Source organism: Nicotiana tomentosiformis, chromosome 8 (assembly GCF_000390325.3).
Source record: "Nicotiana tomentosiformis chromosome 8, ASM39032v3, whole genome shotgun sequence".
Lineage (NCBI taxonomy): Eukaryota > Viridiplantae > Streptophyta > Magnoliopsida > Solanales > Solanaceae > Nicotiana > Nicotiana tomentosiformis.
The window spans coordinates 67,894,945-67,915,824 of NC_090819.1; the positions used below are offsets into that span (position 1 = coordinate 67,894,945).

The following is a 20,880-nucleotide window of genomic DNA, read 5'->3' on the forward strand; positions in this document are numbered from 1 at the left end:
GAATTTTCAGAAACCACTATTGTTTAGTGGCTATTATCTTTCTATAGCTACCATATAAATAATTATTTTCTATAGCTACTATTCAGTTGTTACGGTAAGCAAAAAACGCCTAAAATCGGGGCAGTCCAGCTGTACGCGCATGTATTCACATGTATTCGCGCCATGTATTCATAAATACAGCAACAAAAAGCGCCTAAAATCAGGGCAGTCCAACTGTACGCACATGTATTCACATGTATTCGCGCCATGTATTCATGAATACAATAACGGCAATCCCTTAAAAATAGATATGTCCAGCTGTCTAAGAGAGAGGAAAAACATAAATAACGTATTACATGCATTATTTCATGCCTTAATTGTAGTATATACCATAAAATACTTATTTTGCTATAAAATATAAAAGGTAGCTATAAAAAATAATATTAAAATAATTTTGGTTTATAATAAATAGGGTGTATACCTTTGCTATAGGAGGTAAAATTTTCAAATATATATATAATTTCTCACTTATCATGTTTTCCGTCTAAATTTTTATATCTATTTATATTGTAAAAATTAATCGCGTATTGGCTAGTACGTTAGTAATTGCAAGCCTGCTACAACCTTCCTTTGCAATTCATTAGGACCAAGAGAAATTAATTTCAAATATTAGATTACATTCTTATAGGCATTACTCTATGCTAATATTATAAAGAGTTATATATAGAGACTGGTTTAGCTCCAAAGGCAATTAAGTCTTGTTTCTTCTAGTTGACTATATAATTTACAGTCAATATGTTCTTATCCTGAATGCCTTGAAAGCTTTTCTGAATCTTCCTCTCGTGGATTTATTCCTTCATTTCTCTGCCTTCCTACTAATTGGCCTTTCGAAATAGGAAGAAAGAAAACCAGTACATTGCTGAATCCTAGTCGAAATCTCTTTTTTTTCTCCCTCCCTCGAGGTACTTAAACACAGTATGTGTTTTGTTTGTTATTATCTCGCGAGTGAAAGTAAAAACTAGCTTAGACTAAGGAATGCTTTTCCCTTGTTGTATTAAAGAAAATACTTAAAACAGTTTTATCCCTCAACCATTGGAATACAGTTTATCATATCTCTGGTCCGGACTAACAGTCAGAAAACGTGTCCTTACATAAGATTCAGTGATGTAATACAACTTCTATAGCTTCTGTTTAACAAATAAAGGAGAAAACAAAAATATCAACTCAAACCCTCTCGAGTCTCGTCTATGCATTATTGGATTTTGGCCCACAATCCTCTCGTTCAATGTTCCGAATGCTAAAGCATCTCCAGGCAAGAAGCTTGATGGACCAAAACTTTCATGTTCTACCGACTTGTGTTGCATAGAAATTCCAATTAGTGTAAAGTGTAAACATTAGTACATCTGGTTCGTCAAAAATATCATTATTTTAGTTTTCTAGCTTTAATAGTGAAATTATGCATAGTTTCACTTGTACAACACTAGTCATGAACGACTAAGGAAAACAAAAGAAAAAACAAATAATAATGCTCCTACTAAACAAGTTCCATTAAGCAACCCCTGTAAGAAAAAAATGATCCTTATACAACCAATCTCATTGGTCTAGGAATTGGATTTCTTATAAGCCAATATATGCAGCGCCTTCAACATAGAACTGAAAAGCTGCAGATTATATTGAGCTTCTTCATGAATCTAGAGACTTAATATAGGCAAACATGCTATCAAGAAATAACAAAGCTTCTGCAAAGCAGCCTTCGAACTGAATCCACATTCAACTGATAAAGCCAGTATTACAACATTTAACCTGGGAAACGCTTATTGCTTTACAACATCATATAAGGGTACAATACCTCTCCAAATGGTACAGTTTGCCTCCAGGAAAAAGCAAAAAGAATAGTTTCAATAAGATAAGAGGAAAAGGAAGATCCACATAAAACACAACTGTGATACGTCTTGAAGCACATGGCAAACCTATGGTCGTGACTGAGCCAAAAACATGCCAGCCATTTTACTCTGGAAACCTCAAAGTCAAAAGCTCAAGTGGCTTCACCTATTCCTTACCAGTCGAAACCATTTTCACATAAACTTTTCCATGTGCAACTGCTACGCGAAATACCAGGCTCATAGGACAATTAGCTCCTCGCAAATTGTATTTTCAATTGTAAAATTTGCCAACAAATATATTTGTAGCTTTCCAGCACCACAGATCTAGTTCAATCAACAAAGACTCTACAAGGCCTAAATAGACTTCCAACACATACCCATGTCCATGTACTTTACCCAAGCAAATCCTTGAATAAGTTGGGATTCTGACTCGTTGGTGTCACACCCATTTGCCTCACAAGTGCATCTTTTTCCAAAGCATCTTTATGATTCGGGCCCTTACTTAATTGTGTTGAATTTGTAACTGTACTACCTGTTCCATGGCCATTTCTGTCGGATGCAAGTGAAAATGCAGCAGTTGAAAGGAGATTTTCCGTTCCCATCATATTCTGCCCCCTGAAGGAAGTATTCCCATAAAGAGACATAAAATCAGGCGCTTTAGTAGCACTATCTCCACTAGAACCTGGAGCTGGAGTACCTTCGTTTAAGTCAAGCAAGCCTTCCAATTGCTTAAACGGATCCACAGAAGTTGCACTACTAATACTAGTTGGTTCACCCAAGTCAAGCAAGTCTGGAGGTGGTTGGGGACTTGCTTTAGCAGCACCTCCATCAGAAGGTCCAGTCTTTTCTGCATGAGACTTGTCTGCAGTATGGCTGTTTGGCCTTGATGCCTTGTGCCCAGCACCAGCAGGTCTTTTTTCAGATTTTGATGCGCCCCCAAAGAGGGAAGCAGCAAGTTTTTGCTTTTCCGGATTAATATCCTCTTGTTGCCTTCTGGATTCATATGATACATCACGTGTTTTTGAGCTTAAGCTGCTTGGTACATCACGCTGTGTTGCTCCATTCTGAGTCTTATAGGTATCAGAATCTGAAGTAGATGGTGAGGAAGAAGAATAAGTTTGCTTACCCCACTTTCTTTGAACACCATCAAGTCGTAGCTTGATTTCAGATGAGCCTGTACCAGATGCGGACAACTTTGGTGCAACAGCTTCATGAAACTCTGTGTGATAAGTTGGTTCTGGTACAGGAACAAGTTCGGTTGAGAATACTGGTGGGACTGGAGAAGGTCTTGATGGCACAGAGGGTTTAGGAAGCTCGTAAGCTTCAAATCTAAGAGAATGTCCTGAGGATCCATGCTGTTCTTCATGTCTAAAATTGCTGATAGTTAAAGCTCCTGATCGCGCATTCTCAGGAATATAGGGTTGAGCCCCCTTATTCAGTGACTCTTGAACATAACCATTGAGAAAAGATAGTTCTCTATCAACCTGCAGAAAATTTTCATATTAGTTGCACTCAGTTTAAACAAAGACAAAGATAGAAAAAGAAACAGAGAGTAGGCTTCATATCTTTCCAGTAACAAAAATAGGTCAAAACATCAAATCAACGACAAGGGCATATCATCACCTTAACCTTTTTCACTCTCATCACCCGAGAAAATAAGTTGGTAATATGTCAGCACCCTAATATTTTCATTCTCATCCCCAGAAAAGAGGCTAAGGGATAGATATGAAGCACCAAGATGAAGAAGGCAATTTCAAACAATGTCTTACACCGAATAGCAAGAGAGGATGGAACCATCTCCGCAAATTTTCCGAAAAATAAGCATGCCGATTTTTTCCAAAAGTTCCGGAAACATTAATGATATAAGGTCTACTATGAACAGATAGACCCATGGTTTTTCAAAACGGTCAAAATAAGCTTCTTTTCTTTTCTTTTTTCTTTCTTTTTGGGTTTGACAAGACCAGTTATATTCAACTACACTCTCTGCCTACTGATGATGAATCCAAAACAGAATTGATCAGTAACGACACCCTTAAACAAGATGCATGCACGTACTGTAATACTCATCAAATGGACAAGTGGTAAAAACGTGAATATCTGACAACCCAGATAATATGTCTAAGCCTGTTTATAACTTGAACAATAGCTTTGGTTAAGAAACATGAAATAGATTCTGGCAAAGTCCTTACCTCAATGTCTTCACAACTAGCATCCATTGGCATAATATTTTCAACAGCACGAGCATCTAAGCCAACAACTGCTTGAAGTTCATATGCTCGTTGCTGTAAATCTGTTGAGTGTGATGCTAATAACTCTTCAATGAATGATTCACACTGCAGTAAGCAGATACTTCAGCAGTCTGAAATTCTTATTACGAAGAAAATCTAGCATTGTATTTTTTCCTTCCCCTGTTTTTGGAAGATGACATACATGATGATAAATCTCACTAAGTACTGCTACTACTAGAAGCCATAAAACAGAAGGCCAAGTTGCTCAACAATACAAAAGGATCTGGGAAATTAAGATGGAGTTTGGGCTAAATTTTGCATAGTTCATCAAGATGATTTCTATAAAGCCATCAGTCATGTCAAACAATTTTTTTCATCAACTGTCTAATCAAAAAAAGCAAACTACTGTTAGGTTAGTAGCACGCCTCACTTATTTAACATTGAACTAATACTCTTTAGGTGGTGGATGGCTCCAATTTCATGTGTTCTCACTGTAAACCAGATAGGATTCTCTCACTTTCTGGTGAATGGTCTTCCCTATCTGGAGTCATTTTTACTGACATCTGTTAAACAATTTTCAGCAATCAAACTCACAGTTTAGACCCAGAGCATTTTACTTCCTTTTTTATGTGACAACAATTACTCTCTTCATTTCGTATTGGATGTATTGGGCATTAATTACACGGCCCAAGAAAGGAATCGATACAGTTCATTGGAAAACTGAGTTTACCTACTTTTGGCATCACTCAAATTTGTGGCTCAACTGATTATAGTAAACCATCAATCATTCCACTATCCAACCAGAGTTATAAATTCAAAATTGATAGACACCATAGAATAAATAGCTTAAAGAAGGCAATATAATTAAGGTAATTAAACTTTCTTTTTCCAAACTATGAACTAAGAAGTGAGGTCAGCTGAACTGGAAAGAGTAGCTTGATCACATATCTTACACAACATGAGATAACATTGCAGCTATGGAAAAAGATGTTGGTATGCTTCACAGATGATTTGTGTCAATTGGACACTATTTGTAGGCTATACTGCACCTAATAATGAAAAATGCATTCCATTTGGATAAGTGAAGTTTTGAGAATATGCTAGAGGCATATTGAAGCTTGTCCTCCTAATAATGAAAAATGTATTCCATTTGGATTAGTGAAGTTTTGATAATAATGCTAGAGGTGTATTGAAACTTGTAGTCGCCTATAAATGGTTTATGAAGTTTGGTTCCCAATGGTTTCAACATTGTGTTGATCCAGAAGAAGTCTCACTGGGCTTAAAGAATTTACCTCCCTGTACTTTCCGGAGCTTGCATATGACCTCTCTATCAAATCAAAATAAGCTAATAGCTATTTTAAGGTACCAAAAATCCTTGAGCCCCAAAGCACAACCCCCCCCGGACGACCTCACAACAGGATGACAGAAAAGGTCCCTCAAGTTTTTCGTTCCCTAACTACTTTAGGTTTATTCCAGAGACATCCCCTTTATATCTCACTACAAATTTTTTCTGGATGAAACTTGGAATTCGCCTTCTATTTACTGTATGATGACAAAAGGTTTTTCCACCATCCCAACAAAAGCCTCACATTCTTCGTCACAGCAGACGAGATGGAAAAAAAGTGAATGAGGACCTTGTCTTAAAAACTTGTAAAATTGGAAAAACTCACCTTATCAAAAAACAAAACGTAAGAAAAATTGGCACATCATTCATTCCCTGTCCATTGATTTACAGATTTTAGTGAAGTGATATTAAGATATTTACTCTTGGTCAGATAGTATGGCCAGTTTCTTCAATCTTCCTTTCTGAGAGGGTAAAATTTTAGGTTCCAAAACATGAAGGGGTCGTTTGGTTCGAAAATGAGTTATGCAGGGTTAGTTATGCAGGATTAGCTCTGTTGTTTGTCTCTTCTGCAGTATTTTCTTGATATTGCATATTAATAATATCTTACCTTAGTAAAAAAGGAATTAGTTATGCAGAGTTTAGTTACACGAGAATTAGTTATACGGGGATTAATTATACGAAAATTAGTTATGTCGGATTAGTATTATAGAAATGTAGTTTGAGTATCATTTATTATTTGTCTAGTTTATTCTATAAAAATTGAAAGTATATTTTAAATATGTTCTTTTAAACAAACAAAAAAGTACCAAGTTTGAATAGAGGGTATTCTTGTCATTTTGTGTTTTAACCCGAGTATTAGTAATACATATACTAGTTATTCCATGTTCTACACTGCATTAAATAACACATAGATTCCCTCATGACTTATACATGTATTAGTTATGCGGAAAAGAAAACACGAACCAAACATTGTATTAGCAATGCTATGTTTTATGTGGAAAAGAGAAAAGGCCAACTAAACATTGTATAACTTATGCTAGATTCTATTTAAAGATTATTTTTCCCCATTTTTGTAACCAAATAATGTATAAAGCTATGCTAGTCTTAATACATGGATAACTCCTTTCTAACCGGCAACCAAACGGCCAAGAGGAGTCTTGGCTTACTTAAATATAAATAGGAGGCAGCCTACTTTTCCCCTTTTTCATATTATGGAAGCAATTTCATTTTTAATAAGCAAGCAAGCAATCAATATGCCCCAATCCTGAACTAGTTGGGATTGGTTGTATGAATCCTCCATATCCATTCCACTCTAGTCGAGCTCATTCCATTCCAATACTAATATGGTCTTTTATGGAACATACGTATTAAAGCAATAAGATTCTTTTATTCCTTGCGAGAAATACAAAGATAAAAAGTTCATTCTCATTTTTTTGCCCTCATGAAAGCTCATTTGATTACCATAGAAGTGTTAAGCTCTTCATCAGCAATCGAATGTTATACCAGAGGTTTTACGAAAAGAAATAAAACTGAAGTGTTTGCCTTGTGACTCTAAGAATTTATATTTCATGGTTATCCAAGTTTAACACCACCCATTAAAGTAAATACAATAAGATGGTTATTCTGCATCTGCAAAAATGGGTGTATGGTTTTTTCTCCCTTTCTAAGAACTTTTTATTCTTTGACAGGTAGACATGAGAGTTTATTCAACATGGAGCCAAGAGGTGCAGATCACATCACACACCAAAAGATACGATCGGGGAGTCAGCAAAATAAACGAAAAACTTCAGCCTAACTGTTGGGATAAACAATCTTGTCCAAAGGGAAAAAATATTGACCGACTTGGCTCGAAAGTTAATTTACTTACCTCAGGCAACATGTCCACTTTCCTCCCAGCTGCTATTTCAAATGAATATACTTTCATAAGCGCCGATACTGCATACGCCTATAAAAGAAGAACCGAAAATCCATAAAGAGTTCAACTTTTAAGAGTGTATATTATAGTGTGGGTGCAGTATACTGAAATTAGGATAATGGAAACACCCTGAAGAAACACACGATGCATAAGTACAAGAGTGCCTGTACAACATGCAACCTCAAAGGTACCCATGGTAAAATAGCACCGGAGAGAAAGTTTTATAGACTTTTAAGACTAATACTAGTACATAAAGATCAACAAGCAACATGTCAAATAGTTTGACTATAACAAATAGGTATCCCTAAAACAGGAAGAATCTGATCCATTCAATGATGCTTGCCAAGAATAATTTCACTTATTAACCAATAATGTAAGTTCGTGATGAAGTAACCAATAATGTAAGTTGTAGAAGTTCATCAAAACTCTATCCTTCTTGGCATATCTCCAGTGTTAGGGAAAATTTAAGAATTTCCAAGTTCCATGAAAGTAAAGATGTAACTTCTTAGCACCAGTTTTACACATGCGTTGTCTGCTACAAGGCTTTTCTTCGCAATAGCCCCAAGGTCTTTGGTCTAATAGTAAGAGCGCAAAGTGTAATGTGCGGGTTTGGCACACGTTACAGGTTCCAACCCTGCCGAAGAAAAAAGTCTGGTATATTAGTGGAGAAGAGTATAGGGCGGGCCCATTACCTCGGGATTTCTCGGTTATAAAAAGAAGTCTTTTCTTCACAGTAGAACCAGTATATAGCTCAAAAGAATTCTTGTTTGCTTACCCTCCATACCAACAAAATAACCTAATCTCTTGCAACTATAGAAATGAATAGTTACCACTATTTCTGCTTCAAAGAAATTCAGCATGTTGTCAAAACGAGGAAAAACAGAGAAGGTTTGATCCACCTTCAGAGGAACACAGAGTACTAGACAAAAAAAGAAAGCCATCAAAACCCTTACAGTATTCAGTATATGCAATAAATCACCTAAAATTTTAGCCTGTTGTTATTGAACCAACTTCGCAGCATTAATAAGTATTTACAAGGCTCTTTCGAAAAGTCAACTAGCCGCAATGAGATATTAAATCAAATTGTCATCAAAATGAATATGATACAAAAGGCATAAGACAGTAGGAGATATCTAAATACATAATTCTAGGACCTCATGTCCTGGACAATAATACCACGACATAGAACAGACTTGGGGGCTATCCTTCCACATTGCTCATATCACATACTCTAAAGTAGGGATGTCGAGTTAAACGAGAACAAAGGGCAAAGAGGGTAAAACGATTCTGAAAGCCAGAAAATTGAGGAAGCTTATCAAAATAGAACAAATGCCATTAGGTGATTTTTCATCACTGTTTACTAGCTTTTAAGATCCAAAGCGTATCATAATACAGAAACAACTCATACTAGAAGATTGCAGCTGATAGAGAACAGCAATTGGATCTCGCATACCTTGACCATGTCATCAGTTGAATGAGCCTCAGCAATATCACATATTTTCCCTGTGATATAGGAGGCAGAATACTTCCCATCAGCAGTTCCATACTCCCCCAAGACCCAGCAAATAACCTGCAACTCACAAGGTTGAGTTAAGCACCAGAAGAGGTCAACTGAGAACATCATGACATTTGAGCATGGCAACATTTTATTACTGTAAGTAGGTAGGGGACTGGTTTGGAAACCTACTTGGAGAAATGCAGAGGGAAGTTTTGGCTCTCCCATGATGCGCAAATATGACTCCACCTGCAGCCAATCAAAAGTGTAATCTGTTAGAGACACAAAAACAGAATATACAAAAACAATATCTTCTGTGCAATTATACACAACATGAGCAAGATAAAGAGAAAAAAAGGGTGTAAAAGACGTAGATAATGCTGGACCCTTTAATAAAGTGCAGAATAATAACACTTTTTGTATGGGTAACTGCAGAATAATAACACTTAACATAAGATTATCCAGAATCTTCAACAAGAGTATTTCAAACTTTCAGCTTGGCATGATAGAGAAAGAAGGAATAATCACACAATTTAAGTTACTTAAAAATTAACACAACAGAACATCATTAGCTTACTCTCCAGCCACCAGAACAGAGAACAAAAGTTTAACAAAGTATTAAATAATTCCTTCTAATGCATGTATTCAACTGATAGAATAAGAACCCCAGAGGAGTTCCTTTAAAATGATCTAGATGTTAATTTACCTCAGGTCCCTCAACTACCAAACCACCTTTCAGTAAGAAATAAACTATAGCCTAGAATACTACTTAAATGAAAATAAGAAGACAAGCCACCAATTTCTAGCGTAATAGTTATCTAAACATTTCTTTTTTTCTTTTTTCTTTTTTCTTGATTAGTTAATAGCTACCTAAACATATCTTTTTATCAAGCTTGTTACTTCATTTTGACCAGATTATATCCAAGTTATGCTAGCTCTTAGCCTTTTAAAATTTTCCATCTGATAGAAAACAAACTATATTCAAAAGAATAAACAGGCTCAGGGCAGTAATGTGTTTTCTATATAAAGTACAGTAATTATTATTGCATGAGAAAAATCATATATACAAGAAGTATTCCAAAACGTAGGCTCAGGATTGCAATGTTTTTCACCAATGATGAATATCCATTAAAGCTGGAAAAGAAATTTAGCACCAAGCGAAGCAAAAAGTTAAAAACACGTACAGCTGATGATCTCAGCTGGGTATCTGCAGTATCATCATCTTCTCCAAATCCCTCGGCAATTAGCCGCATCAAGTTGTGGGCAACCTTTAAATTCACTAGATCTCCTGCGTGCTCAAACACTTTATTCATGGTCTGTAAGCACGTCAAAAAACATGGTAGTTGTTACTAGAATACAGCAAATGCTATGAAAAAATCATTTGCTACACTAAATTGACCTGGATAAACCATTGATTGCTCGGTGCAAACTGCTCAGCCAGTTCGACACATCTGGAGGCTATCTCAGTTTTGTAATGGTTATCATTTATACTCATCATGTAATCAATCATACGGTCGACAATAACTTCTACATTCGATGGCTTTGTCATTTTATACAGCAGCTCAAAAGTCTTCCGCTTCAGTGTGTCATCTGGGTCCTGTATTACAATGGTTGGCGTCATAAAGGGAACAGCCTAGAAAGCATCTCCATCTTCTAAACATATTGATTAATAGCATCTCTGAAGGAAAGGGAGGAAACTGTTCCTTTTTGGAAAATGAATTAATGGAGCAAGTTTCCATTTTTCTAACAGCATATAGATGAGTTAAGTTATACCCTGACGAAAAGATACACCATAAAACAAACTCCATAGTTAATTAACCATCTTGTAAAGAAAAATCCTGAACTATGGTAGGCAAAAGATATTTAGAAGTTAGGCAAAAGAAAAGCTCATAACCCACGGGTTACATGTCTCAAAATATGGCCTTTAAAGATATGTAATATACCCGTGATCACTAAGTTGAATAATTATTTTATTTAAAATCCAAAGTTCCAGTAGTTGTCACTTAGAGTTTCTAATTCTAGCCTTGCAAGAAGGAAAAAAAAAGAAAATTATTTTTAAAGTTAAATTAAAAATGCCAAGGCTTGCTCAAGGAAATCATTAATTTCACCCAAAAGAAGTTCTAATGAAATGTGGGCAGAGAGTGGTTCGGGTGGTAAACAGATAGTCCAAATTTTAGGCCTTTCAAAAGAAAATTTGGTTTCAAATGCATAAGAAAGGAAAGAAACAAAGTCTACATAGTTATATGTCTACGGCCTTTGATTCAACTTGGGAAGTAAGACAATAAATGTAATTCGGTACTCCATAAAAATGATCAAAAGTTGTCCAAAATTTTCATCAATGAAGGTAATAAGAAGCATTTGATTATATATTTTTGTGTGTGTGTGTGTGTGGGGGTTGGGGGGGGGGGGGGCTCCATCCTATTTGGAGGCATTCACCTACCTACCTAGTTCATTGACTCTTTTGGTGGCATCAATGTGATCTTCTTTGAATTAACCAATATGTTCTGTTAGATAGTTATGTTTAAATAGTCCCAATCTCATATGTACTAGGAGTATAATATGTATTAATATATTATATATAGGGCTCATTGTATCATTGTTAATAGGTCAATAATATAATTTTCCCGTGTATTATTTCTCACATGGTATCAGAGCGTGAGTAAGACACATCCGGGAAAGTCATACAGTCATCGCGCGTCAATTTCCGGCGACTTTCTAGGGCAAATTTAAGGCAAATCAATTTCTATTGGTGTTGTGCGAAATCCAACACCACCACAAGGATCCCCAATCCCCGGCGACCAAACCCCAACAAAAATCTCCGGCAGCTGACAGCTCACGCGCCATTCGGAGGTCAGATTTTCCGGCGAAATCTACTCCACGCGCCGGCGCGTGGAGCCTTTTTCGGCCACTTTTTGAAAAAAACTATTTGCAATAGTGTGATCGCCCATCAATTCCGAGCTTACCCATACTATTTTCTTTTTATTTCGATCACTTTGAAAATTGTCCGGCAACTACAGTCCTTTTTTCCGGCAGGAACTATGTTCTGGAATTTTCTGGGTTTTTTTCCTTGACTAATTGAAGCTGGTTATGGATTTGGTTGATTAGAACTCACTTCAATCCAATAATGTCTCTCAATTTGGATGCTTTTGGCTCCAAAAACAGTGGAGTTGGAAATTCAGCCTTTATGATTACTTCTGAACCCCTACTTGGGAGTTCAAATTATTTATCTTGGGCTTCGTCTATCGAGTTGTGGTATAAAGGTCAAGGTGTTCAAGATCACTTAACCAAAAAGGCTAATGAGGGAGATGAAAAGGCCAAAGCACAGTGGGAGAAGATCGATGCTCGGTTATAGAGTACCTTATGGCAATCTATTGATTCCAAGTTGATGCATTTGTTTCGTCCATTCCAGGCATTCCATGCATGTCATTTAGTTTGGGAAAAGGCTCGTACTTTATACATCAATGACAAATCTCGTTTCTATGATGTAATATCGCAGATGACAAATTTGAAAAAACAAGAATTGGATATGTCTGCTTACTTGGGACAAGTACAGGCAATCATGGAAGAATTTGAGAAGTTAATGCCAATTTCTGCTAGTGTTTAAAAGCAACAAGAGCAACGACAAAAGATGTTTCTAGTTCTTACGCTCGATGAACTTCGTAATGACCTTGATTCAGTACGTGACCAGATCTTGGCCAGTCCGACTATCCCAACAGTTGATGAACTATTCTCTCGATTACTTTGGCTTGCTGCAGCACCCAGTCACATAGTGTCTCAGACATCTGACTCCTCTATTCTCGCCTCCCAGACAGTGGAAAATCGGGCATCTCAGACTATGGAGAATAGACGAGGAGGAGGTCGTTTTGGAAGGTCTCGACCCAAGTGTTCTTATTGTAATAGGCTTGGACATACCCGTGAGGTGTGTTACTCTTTGCATGGTCGACCACCTAAAAATGCTCATGTTGCTCAAACATAAACTGCAGGTAACCAGAGGTTTTCTTTATTCTGAATGGGAATATAACGAGTTCATTCAGTATCGAGCAAGTAAGCAGACACCTCCACAAGTAGCCTTTGTTGCTCACAAGTAGCCTTTGTTGCTCAGATTGATATTTTTGTTGCTGGTAAATCATTTGCTTGTGTTTCCCAGTCTACTCGTGGGTCATGGACTCAAGCGCCTCTAATCATATTTCTGGTAATAAGTCACTTTTGTCAAAATATTGTTTATTCACAGTCTCTTCCCAATGTTACTTTAGCCAATGGAGTCCAAACAAAAACAAAAGAAGTTGGACAAGCTAATACCTTATCCTCTGTCACTTTAGATTTTGTCCTTTATCTTCGTGGTTGTCCTTTTAATCTTGCATCTGTTAGTCGGTTGAGCTTGCAGATATTTTCACCAAGTCCCTCACTGGTTCTCGTATTAGTTACATATATAACAAGCTCGGTACATATGATTTGTATGCACTGGCTTGAGAGGGAGTGTTAGATAGTTATATGTAAATAGTCCTAATCCCATATGTAGTAGGAGTATAATATGTATAATATATAGGCCTCATTATATCATTGTTAATAGGTCAAAAAGATAATTTTCCCCGTGTATTATTTCTCACATGTCCAAAAAGAAAAAAACGAAGAGAAAGGGGCTGATTTTTTATTGTTAAAAAATACTCTTCTTTCATCTTTTCTTTTTGCACATATTGCCAATACCAACCATTTGTTGATTGAAAACCACCAAAATGCTTACAACTTTTTTGATATGGTACGGTTCAGAAGACTAGGGTCACACAGTTCAATCAAATTATATTGGAATTCTCCTGATCTTGTAGTCCACAATAAATTCAAAGCAGTAACCAGCTACAGTTTGAAAAAAAAAAAACGCCCAAAATGCAAATAAAGGTGCCACATTGCTGAAATAAAATAGCTGAATATTCTAGCTATGTATTGCAGACATAAACAGAAAGGAAAGCCAACATTGTGATGGCTATCCTTTGTTTAGAAGAAACCTGAGAAGTAACATTTCTAACCTCTAAACAATCAATCACTGCTAGTTGGTGCTGCTCAGCAATTTCTGCGCTTATCTTTATCAATCTACCAAGCGCATCAATGCCCAAGTACTTTAGATTATGGCTATCATTCTGTGCACCAGGTAACATTGAAAGAAATTAGCTTCTAACATAGAACAAGAGGCACGGCAACAAAAAGGTACACGCAGGAGATAAAGAAGACAAACCTTCAAAAATTTGGCAACTGCTTCTGCCGCAGATTCTAATACCTTGGGGTTAGGATGTATTGAGGAAACACAACATATGCACTCATATAGAATAGCATTTCCTATATTACTTGTTGAATCACTTTTTCTCATAATGTCACCAACAATAGTATACATTTGTTCACTGGCTTTTTTGTCACTGCTTCCCAGTAATGCCAGAATTTTCAACAATTTGATCTGCACGTAAAGAACAGCAACTGAGCTTACAAGTAGAGATCCATTTCTTGTCGAAGTAGAACGAAATAGAGAACAGAACAGTTTGAAAATCTCTACAAGCAGATAAGTAAGAGGATTAATGGAAAGACTTATCAAATCAATAGTTACATTCCCCATCAGATTGCTTGCACTACTTTATTCAATAAGCTACTGGTTTCTTCTATACAAGATTTACACTGTGTTAAGCCAAAAAGGTTGACAACTTTGCATGTGAATATCACTGCCTTTTACTTTTCCTCCCTATTGTTCTTTGTATTAAACTAGTAGCATCACATTTGATTAAGGAAGTCAGCAAAACTTTTTTTCCCTCTCAATCCATGCAAAAATGAAGAGACTAACATTAGGTTTGGTTCAAAAACGAGTACAGGGAAGCAAAAGTAAGTGATTCACTAGTGATAAGACAGAGAAAGAGATATTATTCCACGTTATCTTCCTGTTCCAGAGGGGTGGGAAGCTGTGAAAGCTGACCCAGAGGCTCCTAACACTCCTATTTTATCTTTCCCTCTTTAACTTACTTTCCAGAGGAGGGAATAACTTAAACCCTCCCCTTCTCCATTTCGTCAATGTCAAACATTTCCATTTCCACCCAAACAAAACATAGTGTATTGCATCTTATAGTGACATAACTTTTGCTAAGAGTTATATTGACCCTAAAGTTAATGTAAAGCCAGCGAATTGACATGGGTTTACTTGTTGATAGGCAGAAGTAGTTAGTTCTTCATCACCTTTATATGGGATCATTTTCTATTTGCAAAAGATTAGATACTCTGCAAAGCTAGAAAATCTTAACTGCGCAAACTCGTTTTTGCTAGAGACATTCATAAAATCAAGTTACCATACGTTTGGTCAATCTAACAATCATCTACGCCTCGAGTACAAAATTCGCTGGGGTCAGCTTTTACATAAGTTTGGGGTCAGCTATATTCTTAGATTTGGTAATCTTAGAAAGTTGATATTAGCCAATTTTCTATTCTCAAAAATCAAGTTTAAACAGTATTTCAGCGACATACCAAGAATAATTAGAAAACAGCTTTGATATTTTGAGATTTTATCTCATTGAATAGTATAACTATTTTCACAACATAGTAGAAGCTTGTAGAAAAGTGGATTAGTTAAAAGGCAATACCAACGGCAAAGCCAAGAAAGACAATCACTGATAATAATGTTAAAAAAATTAAGATTGACAAGGGAGTAGGGACAAACTAGAGCGCTGATTGATCTTAGGTGACTCATCAAAATTGAAATACAAAAATAAAACTGTATGTATAGTTGTATACATATGCATAGACGTATAAAGGCTTTTAGCATTTAAATGGAAGAGATAAATATAATGGTTCCACATAAAACTATACCTCAAATGTAATTGAATAATCGACTTCTTGAAGCTCTTAATTCTTCTAGGTTAACTACCTTCCTCTTCTATGGATCTACTAATTTTATCTCAATGACATTGTTAAAGAAGCAATCTATATTTTGCACAGAAATTATATTTTTGGGGATGGAAGGATTCAAACCTCAGCCAAATCAGAGGTCCAGCCCTCAGATGTGAGATGGTAGCATGGACTTGAATGGCCACTCCAGAATTTGAGAGAACATTTGCATCAAGACAAGGCACATAAAAATACAATCTTTCCAGCTTTTAGCCTTTTACAAAGAAAATTCAAGTGCATCTCATGCAAGAGATCAACTAGAACTTTGATTAAAATACCTGAATGAATGGAGCTGGCATCTGATGATAATCATAACTCTTGGGTAACCTCCGTTCCGCTACTTGTTTTAGAATGCTTACAAAGCTGACAACCAAATCCTTGTAAGAATTAACATCTGCAGCAATAAGATCATAAAGAGGACAAAGTGTAGCACCCATTACGCCAGGATCATTGTCACATAGCCTCTGCAAACCAAAATGATCATTAAAAATAAAATAGAATCAGTTAAAACCATAAAATATCATTTTCTCTTCAAATGCAGATAAAAATATCATCCACGTCCCTTTCAATGTGCACAAGCTTTAGTTCATTATCTATCATGACATCACTTATATCCTTACATTCTTCTCATAATTTTACCCATCACCTCAATCCTATCCCTTTTGGTATAACACCATACTAAGGTCACTAACATCCTCTGGACCTTCATAAAATCATTAGAAATAAAAGTTCAATAAAAATCAACAGATACTATTTTTCTCCACTGTACAGCTTAGCAGAAAGTGTTAGAAAAGCAAACTTCTTCCTATCTGCCTAAGCCTTGACGGACGGAGTTACAAGGTACCTATGTTGGTGGGAAGTAGTAGCCGAGGTGTGCACAAACTGGATGGGACACCACCATTCTCAAAAACAGAGTGTTAAAAATTCAAACTAACACTATTTTGGAAATAAATTTTCACTAGGCCATGCCACATCCTCCAAATCTTGAAGGACATTCTATCCCACATTAAATAATACAACATTAATTTCTGCATAACTTATGTTGGAATGCATCCAATTACCTCAATAATACATTTACTCCACATCCTTGCCACAAAAGGATGCAACACAGGCACAACATGACAATGTAGTCTCGAAAACCAATTCAACTATTACTAATAAACACAATACATATGCAAAAGAATGCACCTTTCTGAAATTGGAGACAAGATGGCTAACGGACGATGGCGATTTCTGAAAAAAACGATGAAGTGCCATAACAGCCTTTTTCCTAACAGCTTCTTTAGAATGCCCTAACAACTCCACCACCTGTGGCAACACTGCTGGAATAGTCTCCTCATTAATCAACTTACAAACGGCATTCAATGCGGCGCAAACCACCAAATAATTATCCGATTTCAAGTCCTTCTGAATAGTATTCACAATCAGGATAATCAAGTCATGATCCTCATTCAAAAAAAGCGTCACAGCTAAATAACCAGTACGTTTAAGATGCAAATTATCATCATGTGTCATTTTCACAGCATGTATGTACCCAAACGATGCATCGTGGCCTAACATCTCGACATACACTAATCGTATTATGTACTCTTTCATCTTTCTTTTAGGTATATCAGGCTCGATGATTCGTTTTTTAAGGGTTTCGATCTCGTTAATCACGATTCGATCTTCTTCAGCTTTGGATCGGGCTTCGCCGATGGATTTGATTAGGTCGAGAAACTCTTTGGACTGTCCAAATCCGCCTTGGGAGCCCATTGCGAGCTCCCTACCAATTGTCTTCAACTGCTCCAGCTTGGATCGAGGATGAAATTCTGGTGGCTTGGATTTGAATCGGACAGTGTCGTTTTGGGGGTTTAGGGTTTGAATTTTGGTGGATCTATCTATAGGGAGATTAGTAGAAGGGGAATAGATAGTGAGTTGCAGGTGAAAATGATATTGATTTTATGGGAGTGTATCCGAATGAATATGCAAAAGAGAAAAAGGACACTGTTTTTGGGACCGAGGCAGTGGAACTGTGGAAGAAGACGACGAGAATGTTCAGGGAGGTAAAAAGAGATGCTAGCATATGGTTGATGGAATAGCTAGCACGTGTTAAGCATGTGTTCTTTCACTGCATAAGTAATTTCACTCATTTGGATTTTTATGCTAGTTGGACATATTTGTAGTTGCTTAGCTGGTATGTGCATTATTGTCATTTGATGATCACTCAACTTTTACTCTATTTGTCATCAATAGACACTAAGTTTTATTTGTTTGTCTTAATCTTATTCATCTAAATCTCAGACATATGTTTATTTTTTAAGTTTGAATTTTAATCATTTAAATTTTAATTACTACGTACTTTTTTTTAGTTTCACAACTACTTAATGGGTTTGAATGTATCTGAATTATTCAGATCTATAACAAAGACTTAATTTCATTAAGATATGTATTTACATTCAAACGTCTTAATCTTAATGCACATCTTACTATGCATATGTGCACTCAAATTCGGACATCTTAGTCTTTATTTAAAAAAAAATGAATTCGTAAGTATCACCAAGAAACTATATATATTCATTATTGGAATTCAAATAAAATAATAAAGGAAAGTGGAATTTTGTGTAACATGGTCGGATCTTTGTTTTTCTTTTTTTCATTCTGTGATCATTTGGTGAAGCATTTCATGAGCTTTCTGCTTAAATTTACTGCCCTGTAGTCATGCTCAATTCTTTCCTTTTCGTCATTCAAACATGTTTCTTATACGAATCCAATAAAAGAACAAGGATATAGAATAACAAGGAAATAAAGTAGAAGATAGCCACAATATTTGATAAAGAACTAGCGACAATTAGAGACTAATGTCGCGGAACCGTTTTTCTGAGGGTTCGGCGAGGGCAGCAAAGTAAGCCTGACTGCTACTTAGCTTCAGCCCTTAGACAATAAATAACGCAATCGTGCTAAAGCGATGGCAATCACACGAAACAAGCAAGAAAGCTTTGAAATAAAGAGACTCGAATTTGGGAGGCAAGTGCCAATTTTCTGTTGTGTTATTCAATATCTGATGCCTTACAAAGAATGAAAACAAAGCCTATTTATAGAACTAAAATGGCTATACAAAAGGGGTGGTTTGCTGGGCTGGTGCATTCCAGCCTGGAAAGCTGCCTGGATTCCTGCATGAAAAGCTGCCTGGATTTCAGTATGGAAAGCTGCCTGGATTCCTGCATGGGAAGCTGCCTGGATTCCTGCAAGAAAAGCTGGAAAGGCAGACTTTGTGGGATATGATGTCAACCATGGCCCACTGATGGCAATCCGAAAGTTAGGCTCGGACAAGGCTCGCTATCGCTGGTTTTGCTAAAAATTAATAGGTGCGATGGCGGGGTGGTGCACGCTCCCCCACCTGAAATGGCGACGACCCCGGCGCCACACAATTGAAGATAATTGTGGACTTGTTCCCTAAACTGCCACAAATCTTCAAACTTCTCCCATGATGCCTCCTCTAGCGAAGTTCCTTTCCAATGAACAAGGAACTGTGCGCTTGAATTGCCCCATCCTTTTCCACGGACCAACTGATGGTCTATGATGGCTTCCAATTGCTTGTCTGTTGCTGGCGGAGTAGCAAAAATTTGGCTTCGGCTGGACTGCGCCCGATCCTTGTCTTCCATGTCTTCGAAGTATGGTTTCAGTTGGCTAGCATGGAAGACTGGATAGATTTTCAGATGACGCGGCATGTCCAGTCGATATGATATTATCCCCACTTTGGCAACAATTTCGAATGGGCCCTCATATCGGCGAATCAGACTATGATGTACGCCTCGCAGTGATTTGAACTGTCGTGGATTTAATTTCACCATGACCCTGTCTCCAATCCTATAGTTGACTGGACGACGCTTCCTATCCGCAAATTTCTTTATTTTGCGGGCTGCCTTGTCAAGATATGACCTGGCTAGATCGGCTTGTTCCTCCCAAAACTTGGCCATGTGAAAAGCCCCTGGATTCTTCAATCCGACGTTGGCGGGCAATGATTGAGGAGTGTTGGGCTGTTGCCCAGTTGCAAGCTCAAAGGGACTCTTCCCAGTCGCCTCGCTGCGTTGCAAATTGTAAGAGAATTGAGCTATGTCCAGTAGCTTAGCCCAGTCTCTTTGATTGGCGCTGACATAATGCCTCAGATAGCATTCAAGCAAGGCATTAATCTTTTCCGTTTGCCCATCCGTTTGCGGATAGAAACTTGTTGAGAAGTGCAGTTGAGTTCCCAACAAGCTGAACAATTCTCTCCAGAATGCGCCGGTAAAACGAGGGTCTCGATCGCTTATGATGTGCTTAGGCACGCCCCAATATTTCACGATGTCCCTCAAAAATATACGTGCTGCCTCTTTAGCTTTGCAACCGGCAGTGGTGGCCGAAAATGTTGCATACTTGGTGAATCTATCGACAACCACCATAATGGTGTCGAATCCCTCCGAATTTGGCAACACGTGATGAAGTCTATGGTTATGCTGTCCCATGGCTTCGCCGCAACTGGCAGCGGCTCAAGTAAACCCCCAGGAAGCTTGGATTCCACCTTGTCTTGTTGACAAACTAGACAAGTGCGTACATATACCTCGATGTCGTCCCGTATCCGAGGCCAATAATAAGAAGACTCGATCAGGGCCATTGTGCGTTTTTGCCCTGGATGACCTGCCCAGGCAGAGTCATGACCTTCTTTCAGCAGAGTACACCGGAGATTTGCCCATTTGGGCACGTAAACTCTTTTGCCAGTGGTGTACAAGAGACCATCTTCTTCCCAAAATCGCTGAGTTTTGCCTTGACTGGCCAAGGCAATAAGCTGTTTTACCACGGGATCATGTTGCATACCTTCTTTGATGGTCTTGATGATGCCACTGCTTGCTGAGCTAACCATGTTTGACAATATTGTCTTGCGACTCAAAGCATCGGCAACTACATTAGCTTTCCCCGGTTTATATTCCAGGGTGTAGTCGAATTCAGCCAAGAAATCTTGCCAACGAGCCTGCTTGGCAGATAGCTTCTTCTGTGTTTGGAAGTAGCTTGTTGCAACGTTGTCAGTCTTGACAACAAAATGTGCTCCTAACAAGTAATGACGCCAAGTCCTTAGGTAGTGGACTACAGCAGTCATTTCTTTCTCT

At 37.4% G+C, this 20,880-nt stretch overlaps 1 protein-coding gene across 2 annotated transcripts; it reads right to left on the reverse strand.

The window, feature by feature from the left end:
• Positions 1 to 1,731: 1,731 nt before the first annotated feature.
• On the reverse strand, positions 1,732 to 17,867 carry LOC104105790 (AP-4 complex subunit epsilon). 2 transcript variants are annotated; one of them, XM_070182413.1, is made up of 11 exons: positions 16,946 to 17,867; positions 16,036 to 16,221; positions 14,073 to 14,288; positions 13,846 to 13,977; positions 10,245 to 10,442; positions 10,030 to 10,161; positions 9,038 to 9,094; positions 8,804 to 8,920; positions 7,303 to 7,380; positions 4,052 to 4,195; positions 1,732 to 3,346 (listed from the first exon to the last, which is right to left on the reverse strand). In XM_070182413.1, exons 1-11 carry the CDS (start codon positions 17,510 to 17,512, stop codon positions 2,255 to 2,257), a joined length of 2,919 nt encoding a protein of 972 aa, XP_070038514.1. In that variant the 5' UTR covers positions 17,513 to 17,867; the 3' UTR covers positions 1,732 to 2,254. The 2 variants fall into 2 exon arrangements, with proteins under 2 accessions (XP_070038514.1, XP_009612476.1); XM_009614181.4 differs by having other exon boundaries at positions 13,867 to 13,977; positions 16,946 to 17,866.
• Between the last annotated feature and the right edge of the window lie 3,013 nt (positions 17,868 to 20,880).